Source organism: Mercurialis annua, linkage group LG3, assembly GCF_937616625.2.
Source record: "Mercurialis annua linkage group LG3, ddMerAnnu1.2, whole genome shotgun sequence".
Lineage (NCBI taxonomy): Eukaryota > Viridiplantae > Streptophyta > Magnoliopsida > Malpighiales > Euphorbiaceae > Mercurialis > Mercurialis annua.
Window position 1 is genome coordinate 30,014,994 of NC_065572.1, and position 10,682 is coordinate 30,025,675.

The window sequence follows — 10,682 nt, forward strand, 5'->3', positions numbered from 1 at the left end:
TCTTGGCTAGAAGATCTATTATTGACAGGAACAATAATAAGTGTTCTTTTTGCGATGTGGAGAAAACACAAGAACATTTATTTATTCACTATCGTTTTGCAAGAGAAATGTGGTGTAGTGTTCTACATAAGTTGGAGGTAAAGTGGGTTTTTCCGAATGATTTTATTTATTACTATGTGCTGGCAGGAATTATCCCGAGGGGTCCTTACTCCGAGTTATGACGTATTCTTTGGTTTATGATTGTCTGGGAGATTTGGAAGTGCAGATACAGCATGATTTTTCAGAATAAAGCGGCTTCAAAAGAGGATGTAAACTTCAGCTATTTCACTAAGGCGACTTTTGAAAAAAATAGCAATAGGTATTTTTCTTACTCGGTTTTGGATTTCTTTTGAAAATCCCCATTGTGTTTTATTCTCAAACTTGTGACCACTTTTTTGCGAAAGTTTTGTGGTGTTAGTTTTTGCCACATCTTGTGGCTTAATATGCGTACAGATTCATAATATATATATAGATATATATATATATATATCTATATATATATCTATATACATATATATATCTATATATATATCTATATACATATATATATCTATATATATATATATATCTATATATATATATCTATATATATATATATATATATATACACGTGTATGAATATATGAGAACATAGAAAATAATCAGTGACGAAGCCAGCTCAAAATTAAAATAGGGCATAAATTTTAATTTATAAAAAAAACTAAAAGATCATAAAATAAAAAATTATACTAAATAAATAACTTTTTAAAATTAGGCCAACAATATCATTAAAAATCAATTCGTTTTTTTTATTGTTTATTTTAAATGCAATGAATTTGACTTAATAATAAGGAAAAAAACACATTAAATTTACTATATTGGGAACGAATTAAAAAATTAAAGGGTATGTTTTTGAAAAACATATGTTGAAAATTTTGAAATTAAAATTTAATTTGAATAGAGTATGTGCAATATGAAAAAAAAAATATGTGATTTATATAAACGCTTTGATGTACATGTTTAATTTTAATAGTTTTTTAGGCTAATTTAAGTTGTATATTGGACTTTAAAAACATATTTTTCTACTGAATTTTTTTTAGTCAAGTCTAAGCAATATATTAGACGGTACATTGCTTTTACTATTATGCAGAACTAGAAAATCTAATTAACCCATAAACTTTTTTTTTTATAATTATTAACCTATAAACATAAAATATTAGATTAGGTAATATATTTTTCTCAATATGAGGTAGGGCTCAAGCCCAACCTTACCCTACCTTACACCCGTCTCTGAAAATAATGTATAGTTTTATTAAAATTTAAAAAATGAAATTAGGCCCAGCACGTCAAAAGGCTTAAATATTCTCATCAGCACTACGCGGCCCAGCCTCCATCTTTTTTACGACCTGATTCCTTTTGTATTGCAGATTAGTACTTTTCGTTTCTTTTTTTACCGTTAAACACATTTTAATTATCTCACAGATATTAATCTTTCGCTATAATCTAGGTGTTTTGTGTTTCATTGCATGTTTGAATTTTCTTTTTTTTTTTCTTTTAACCGTTCCATTTCCTTACTGATTTTATGTTTACTTAACTGCTCATCTACAATTATTTAGTGTTCTTCGTGTTCAGTTTTTTAATTTCATACTCGTCTTCACAAAATGGTTACTACACACTCAGTTTCGGAAAAAAATAATCCTAAATCTCCCTCTAAAATCTCTAAACGAAAGAATCCAGCGATGAAACGGAAGATTGATTTTGTGGAGGCTGCAACTACTGAAATAAGAGTTTCAGATGATCATGACGACGATTTCGAGGAAGTTTCGATGCAAGCTAAGAAATAAATGAAATATAACTTTTCTGTTGATGACAGTTCTAAAGCTATTAGAAATGTTAAGGTATTTTAATTATTTTGTTTGTTACATTTTTTATTAATTGCATTTTCATTTGCTATTTATTAGCTTATAATGTTGATATTGTGTGATGTGGAATTTTTAATCAGTTTATGCATACTTATATATTTAATTTATCCGTTTATTTAGTATTGTTAATTTATGTTATAATTATCTTACTATTTTGTAATGGTTATCTGTTGTTAGTTTTGTTTTCTAATTTTTTTTTATAATATACATATATTTGTATATAAGTTTGTTTTTGTGTTACTCTGTGTTAGTTAAGAGCTTATTTTCCATTCATTATTTTTATTACAAATGTTTTTGTCCAAATTTAGTTTTAATCATAGTTTACCTAATGTTTGTTAATGGGAATCTAGTTTTTTACATTATATTTATTGTAATATTTATATGGTTTTTTTATAGGTTTTCTTATGATGTTTTTTCTTTTTGCTAAATTATATGTTTTACTCTTTATATGTTTATCATTTTTAATTGTACTTTTTAGAATTGGGATTATTTCATTAGGCCTCATGAGCATTTTCCCCACAAGATTATTCATAATGCTTTTCTTTCTGTCATTTCTAATATCAAAAATCTTTTACAACCTGAAACTTTAGAAAGGTTTTCACAATCTGTTTTTGGATATTTTTACGCATGAAAGAGTATAAACTTCAAGGGCAGTTGATTCACTGTTTACTGCTTAGAAAAGTTAAACAGCCTGTTAAATATGAGTTGTGGATCAAGGTGTCAGGAAAGTTTTTTAAGTTTTCAATCGACGAATTTGCTTTAATAACCGGTTTGAAAGTCAATGGCAGTGTTGATTTTAAGTCTCAGAATAGTGTGTCTTCTGACTTCAGAAAAAACTGTTTCGGAAATGTAAGAGAAGTTTTAAAAAAGTTTTTGGAAGATAGCTTTGTTTCTAAGCGTTGGAATAGCGAGGAAGAGGCTTTTGGCTGTTTTGTATTTTATTGAGATTTTTTTTATATTTCAACAAAAATGAGTCAAATGTTCGTGATAAGCATTTTGATCTTGTTTGTAGTGGGGAATTTAAAAATTTTCCTTGGGGGAAGGATTTGTTTCATTTTACAGTGGAGTATTTGAAAAGTAAACCCAGTACTTGGAAAATTGTGATTTTTTAAAGAGAAAAAGTTCAAAAACTGGTCATCCTAATTCCTCTCGATATGATGGATTCCCTTTGGCTTTCCAAACTTGGTTTTTTGAGTGTTGCCCTACAATTGAAAGCGCAGTTGCTACTAGTTCAGGAAATGAAATTCCTCGTATACTGCGGTGGGAGGTGTTAGAGGTCCAAGAACGCTCGTATTTCTTCCGAAACCTGTTTGATCAAACTGCTGACCAGGTATTTTAATATACTAGTCTAGCTATTAATTTAATATCTATTTATCCAAATGTTATTAGTACACTGGTGGTTCACTTTTAGTAACCATTAAGTTAATTGACTCAGTTTTATTATTTATATTTAGTTGAAATTAAGCAATATACATCCCACTGGTGAGGAAAGATCAGCACTTGATTTAGAAGGTTTCTTTGTCAAAGGAAAGCGTAAAGTTGAGAATGAGCCAGAAGCGAGTGAAGGGATTTCAATGAAAACTAAAATTCATAAATTGTTTTGGGATCCATCTAAGTTCTACCATGAGTTTTAGAATTTCAAGATATTTGTAGAGACTCAGTTCTCTGGTATTAATACTCAGTTTGGTGAACTGAAAGATTTGATAAAAAATGTTGTTGGTGGACAACCTATTGAGGTAATCACTTAGTTACTATGTTGTGTACAGTTAGAAAACCATTCTTGTTCATTTAGTTTAATTGTGTATTTACTTGTTTTTTATTGAAATGTTTTTCAGGTTGAAGATGATGATAATGGTGTCAATTCTTTTCATCGTAATGATGACAACGAGAAACAGGATGATAATAACAAAGACGAAGATAATAAGAAAGAAGAAAGTGACGATGATGAAGAGGACGATGATGCTGGTAATTTCTCTTCTGATTTCGTTGTGAGTGAGAGGTTCAATTATGAATACAGGATAGAAGATGATGATGTTGTTGGTAGTGGTGAAAAAAATGCGATGAGGGTCACAATATTACAAAAGATAATATCGAGGTAATTTTTATTTATATTTATATTTTTTAAGTAAAAGGTTTAATATCTATATTTTTACTAATAAAGTTTATTTTTTAAGGCATTTTCACTGCATGATGGTTCAACTTCCAATGTTGAAGAAATCAACACTCAAAGTACTGTAGGTTTAGCGACTTCTTCTACATTCCATTCTATCGATCTTACTGCCTTTGAGGAAGCTGTTGTTCTTAAAACGGAATCTGAAAAAGAAGCTGTTGTTCCTCCTGCTGAGGTTTTTACACTATTACCAGTTTACTTGTAGTTTACCAGCTGTTTGCTAATGTTTTACTATTTTTTAAATTTATAGTTTTATGTTTTAGTTTACAAATAATTTACTTGTAGTTTTCTAATGGTTAATCAATTTTGTATTTTTAATCAGGCTGGTGAGAAAGATGCAAATAATGATGTTGTTGACGACAACAATGAAAATGAAGATTCTGAAGATGACGATAATGAAAATGATGACGGTAAGACTAAAAAAGATGGTAAGAAATCGGATGAAGACGAGGATAATGAGAAGAACGATGGTTCAGGTCATGGAAATGTCGCTGATGATAGTGGACATGAGCAGTAGGATGATGTTGATAGGGGTGAGAAGAAATCTGATGAGGGTCATATAGTTTCTAAAGAGGTTGACAAAGCTGTGAAATATAGTGGAAAGGTACTTTTACTTTCTAATTTTTTAAGTAAATTGTCTGCTGCTTTTTCTATAGTGTTATTAATTTATTATTATTTTTCAGAGTTTCTGTTTTGATAGCGGTCCAAGTTTTAAGTTTGATGAATTAAGTAGTCAAAGTACCCTAGGGGCAGAAACCTGTTCTAGTTTCAATTCTAGCGAACTTAGTACCCTTACGAAAGCTGCAGAGCTTGTTGAGAAAGAAGCTGCTGATAAGAAGTTAGGCCCTGGCGTTGATGAGGATTTAGGATATGAGGAGTCCTTACTGGCTGATATGGTCGATAAGATTGAAAAGGAAGCTGCTGATGCCTTGTTGAAAAAGGAAGCTGCTGGCTTTGTTGAAAAACAAGAATCTGAGGATAATCGTTCTGAGGTATATTTTTTATCTTACTTTTTTTTAATTTTTGTTTTTTTATTATTCGCATATTAATACTTTATCAATACATTTTTTTATGCTTTTTATATAGATAAAGAAGGCAACTGTGAAACAAATTATTGTGTATCGAGGCAATCCATCTGAGGTAGTACTTTATTAAAAAAATTTATGTTTTTGTTTTACTTTTTATTTCCTAATTGTTTACTAGTGGTTTACTATTCATATCACAGTTATTTTTCTAAGTGTTTTCTAACAGTTTACTATTCATTTTTTCTCTAATTTTTTTCTAATGGTTTACTATTCATTAACATAGTTATTTTAATAATAGTAACTATCATTTATTCATTTCATTCTCTTTTTCTTCTTCATTACAACAAATTGAAAAGATTGCATCTAAATTCAAAGTTGCTGATGTGGTGCCTCTATCATTTGTTAAGGCTAAGCCGAATGTGATTCTTAAGAAGGGATTGTATCCTCTTGATGATGATGTTTGCAGAGATATAGGTTATGCAGGACAGATGGAGTTTAATGACTGGGTTGACAATAAGTTTAAGTAAGACTATAAGTGTGATATGTTATATTTACCATTGTTTGATAGAAGGATTGCTTGAAAAAAAATTTCACCTCCTATCTGTTCTTTTTTTTAGTCGAAATGCTTATGAAGCAGGTTTCGACATTATCAAAACTCCATTAAATTATGGCGTGGATCAGGTGGATAGTAAAATGTGGTTCCATTCGCTTAATTACTCGGGTGAATTCTATTTTACCATTGCTGTTATGTTCTAATTGTTTACTAAATGTTTACTAATTGTTATAGTTATTTATAATTTTACTTTTCTTACAGCATATCAACATTGTTATGTACTACATTCGTAAAAGAGCCAAGTATAGACCTGTTAGTGGTTTGCGAATTACGACAACTGACTGCCTCTTCGATGATAGAATGACTTCATACTATGAGGCATACTTGAAAAAGGAAGAAGCCTGAATCTACTTCAGTTACTGATCGTAGTCTTATTGCAAAGTATATTTGTGGATACAATATGCTTTGCAATACACATTGGGAGAATGCATATGAGGTGTTGTTTCCAATGAACATGAAGAAGCAGAAGCACAGGATTTTGGGGCGTTTGGTCTTCAAAGAAAGATGCATATATGTGTATAACTCTATGAGTTCAAATGTGGCGAAGAAGTTTGGAGTTGAAGCAGCGAAAAAATATTCTGTTCTAATTCCACTTTTTTTTATCTCAGATGAATTTTTATGATTTGCGGAGTGACATTGATATGACTTCTCAGCCTTATTTGAATAAGAATTCAACTGATGTTTTCCGTATTGAAACTGTGGATGATCTTCCAAGTCAAAGGGATATGCATGTTTTCAAATTTACTATTTTTAAATTATGCAGTTTTGTTGAATAATTTATTTTTATGTTTTTTATTCAGCGATTGTGGTGCGTTTTTGCTTGCTTTTGCGGAGTGTTTGTGTCTGCGTAAAGAAATACCTTTTGATTTGAATATTGAGAATTATCGTGAGCGTGTTACATTTCTACTGTACCGCTATGGCAATATGAAGATAGAAAGCAAACTTATTAGCGATGAAGAGATTGAATAGGAGGTCCCAAATCGAAAGAGAAAGAGGAAGAATAAGATCTGAAGTTTATCATTTTATCTTAGTACTTTAAGTTTTTTAGTGTTTTATCTGAAGAAGATCTGAACAATATTGTTTTTTTTTTGTTATGACTTTGTTTGTTATGATTTTTTTTGTAATGGCTACTGTTTTAGTTTTAGTAAATGGTAATTGACTTATATTTTTAGGCTATACTGTTAGTAATGTTTTGGTAACTAGTTAGTAAACTTATAATATTTTTATAATTTTATATATATTAACTAATTAATTGGCTTTCATCAGTTGTATGTTGTAATATACTTTTGATATTGTTTTGGTAAATTAATAGTAAGGTAGTACTTTATAGTTAGTAGTCTATAAACTTTTGATATTGAATAAAGAATTTTTTAAGATTATATCATTTTAAATATCAAATTAAATATATTAAAAAAGTTGATAGATTTAAATGAGATTAAAAATATTTCAGTAAAGAAAATAAATTATAAATAAAACTTTTTAGTAAAACTTTATAAATAGATGTTAAGTAACCTATTAGTAACCTATTAGCAAACCAATAGTAACTTTATAAATAGATGTTAAGTAACCTATTAGTAAATCTCTAGTAATTTTCTTATTTTAATTTATAAAACATGTAGTAATAGTTTAGTAATTTATTATTTACCACTTGCTTAACATGTAGTGATATTTTGATAAAATATTCTTTATTATAATTTTTTGATATATATCTTTGGTAACACAGTGGTAAATAATTGGTTAATGGTTAAAATTATAAGAAACAAATAACAAAAAGAAGAAAATCCTTTAATTGAGCCAAAAATCAATGAATTACAAATCATTTAATCAATGTATTTAGGAAATGTATTTGAAAACAAAATTTTATTATTTTGGTAAATTTCTACATGTCTTCTTGTTATGTCCTCTTTGTTTGCATCTTCCACACTAATTTGTCTTCTTTATTTCATTTGGTCCCTTGATTCTTCTTTTCTTTGGTCTTCCTGCTGGAATTGTTCCTATTGGTGGAAGAATTTCCATACTTTCAACATGACAGGTAAATCCCAATTATTTTGGCTAGGCATTGGATAGACAATTCTTTCATATGTGGCAAGCATATTTTCTTTAGTAAAAAAGTCTGAGCAGTATTGATATGGTTCTTGGTGTAGTTTGCTTAATATAGCAATAGCATGTGGACATGGCATTTCATCCACTTGAAATCTGCAGCATGTGCATGTTCTTTCATTAAGTTTTACTATAAAGGTTTTATCACCATCTTCCACACTGTGCAAACCTCTAACAGATGTTAAAGCCTGTTGTGAAAAACATATATTTGACAGTTAACTGACCATTAGACAACTCTTAGATAACAGTTAGCTCATATAGTATAGTTGAAATTATAATTTACTGTAATTGAAAATTTACCTTCATTCTTAAAGATGATGCATAGTGATTTCTGAGTTCATATTCTGCTTTGTTTGTCAGCTTAGTAAATGTACAAATTGCAATATTTCTATTAGCGTAACTCCATTCTTGCATCAAACGCCTTAAACTTTCAAGGAGCGTTGTTATTGGTAATTCCCTAGTTGCCTTGATTGCTGCATTCAAAGACTCGGCGATATTCGATGTCATTGTCGAGTACCTAATATTTATAAATTATGATCAAACTTGTTATAATATATATAACAAACTCACAGTAAATATAAAGCAAACTTATAATGAATAGTCATATCAAACTTATAAAGAACTATCAGTTAACTAATATCATTTTTGTTAGCCATACCTATTAGCTTTACAATATGCTCTTGCCCACTTCTCGAACCCAATATCTGTTAGGTACGGTCGAATTCCGGCATTAATGGCATCAAGTTCTTTCATGTAGTAGTTAAATCCCTTAGCTGTGTATGATCTTGCAGCTCCATAGAAACAATCTCTCAATGTATCTGGATTTTGAACTTGGATTTGATGTTACATAGCAAATGGTACATACATATTGCATGACTTGCTTCAGGAAAAACCTTTTTGACCCCATTCAATATACTCAAATGCCTATCTGAAACAATACACAGCCCATTTCTTCCACCAAATGCTTCTTTCAATTTTACAAAAAATATTCCCAGGAATCATCGTTTTCAGAATCAACAATCGCAAAAGTAAGGGGGAAAATCTTACCATTCCCGTCTTGTGTACTTGCTGTTATTAATGTTCCACCGTAGTTCGACTTCAAAAATGTCCCATCTACTACAACTATTGGTCTACAGTACCTCCAACCTTTATTAGAAGCATCTAGAGCCATAAACATATATTCAAATTTGTTTTCATCAGTTGTATGAAGATCTACAACAGACCCTCGATTAGTTTGTAGAAGCATGTGCAAATATCCAGGCAAATTTGAATACGAGTCGCGCGGAGTACCTCTAATTTGGTTTAGTGCCTTTACTTTTGACCTCCATGCCCTATTGTAACTCAAAACAATCCCAAAATATCTTTGAATATCTGCAATAATATCAGCTGGAGTATATATTATTTTTATATCCAAGAACTTCATTTTTATATGTTCCCCTATTATTGAAGCTGTTTCTTGCCGTTTGTCATCCATTCTTATATTTGGTGGGCATGTGTGGATGTTTATCATTCTTCTAATCACAAACATATTTGTCTTTCCATCTCTTGAAGCTCTCACTGTCCACCTACAATTTTCATCAATGCAATTGACTATATATTCTCTCTTGCAAGACTTACTGACTTTATACTGAAATTGGTTAGCAATTGTGTAAAAACAGAAACTTGTCTTCATGATTTCTTTGTCTTTGAAGATCTGTCCAACATAGGTTTCCATTATTTTCGGATCAGTGATGATGTTGATTTCTTGTGGTTTACTTTCAGCTTCCTCATCTTCTTTTCTTGTTTGGTTGTATAAGATTTTTGCATATTTTATAATATCGATTGTTGTGCCACTACTAGATGTTGTATTCACAAATTGTTCTTTAATCATTCCAATAGAAGTTTCACTGTTGATATTTAGTATTTGTGGCTGATCTTCAAATTTTCTTGTTGTAACACATAATGGAAAACTGGTTACTCGAGATTCATCTTTTTTCATTTCAATGTAGAATTGCAGGCTGACATTATCTTCAATTTCTACAGTTTGGTAGTTGCTTTCTAACTGAAATCTAATTTCCATTTTGGTTTACCAACTGTTTACCTCTAGTATACCAGCTATCAATTACTTAATTTCTTCAAAGGTTGTGTCTTCCCTTGTTAGTATTCCTTTCATCTTGTAGTTGGAGTAATTAAAATGCTCATCTCATACTCCATTGTAGTGCACAAGAGCCTTCAGTGTTGCTTTTGCTGCATTTTAATGATTAAACATTAGTAACACTTATTAAACCATTAGTAAACTATAAACAAAATATGTACTTCAAACCTATTTTCAAATTATTCAAACTATTTTCTGTAAAACATGAACATACCTAGAATATTGTTAACCATTTAGTAAACCATCACTAAATGCTTACTAACTATTTAGTAAACCATAAACATATCAATAATCATTAAAACTTCTATAACTGTCTCAGTACATTCAAAATACACTAATTATCATAAAATTTAATTAATTATCACCTATAAAACCTAAAGAAATTGAATAATCATTCAAGGTATCAGTAAAGGCTTATTAACCATTAAGTAAACCATCAGCAGATTAATAATCATTAAAACTTTTATAACTGCTTCAATACACTCAAAATAACTAATTATCACAAACTTTAATTAATTATCAACTATAAAACCTAAAGAAATTGAATAATCTTTCAAGTTATCAGTAAAGGTTTATTAACCATTTAGTAAACCATCAACAGATCAATAATCATTAAAAATTCTATAACTGCTTCAGTACATTGAAAATACACTGATTATCACAAATTTTAAGTAATTATCAACTATAAAACCTAAAGCAA

At 29.6% G+C, this 10,682-nt stretch overlaps 1 protein-coding gene across 1 annotated transcript; it reads right to left on the bottom strand.

Moving 5' to 3' along the window:
* Window positions 1–7,742: 7,742 nt before the first annotated feature.
* LOC126672482 (uncharacterized) lies at window positions 7,743–9,907 on the bottom strand. The gene is made up of 5 exons (XM_050366432.1): window positions 8,896–9,907; window positions 8,714–8,776; window positions 8,507–8,621; window positions 8,149–8,365; window positions 7,743–8,036 (listed from the first exon to the last, which is right to left on the bottom strand). The coding sequence occupies exons 1-5, from the start codon at window positions 9,905–9,907 to the stop codon at window positions 7,743–7,745; spliced, it is 1,701 nt and encodes a 566-aa protein (XP_050222389.1).
* Window positions 9,908–10,682: the final 775 nt, after the last annotated feature.

Coding starts and splice junctions, on each gene's coding strand:
- LOC126672482 (XM_050366432.1), bottom strand. CDS start 9,907: ATGGAAATTAGATTTCAGTTAGAAAGCAACTACCAAACTGTAGAAATT. Junction 8,622..8,713: donor TGAAGCAAGTCATGCAATAT/GTATGTACCATT, acceptor GATCATACACAG/CTAAGGGATTTAACTACTAC. Junction 8,366..8,506: donor GCATATTGTAAAGCTAATAG/GTATGGCTAACA, acceptor TATAAATATTAG/GTACTCGACAATGACATCGA.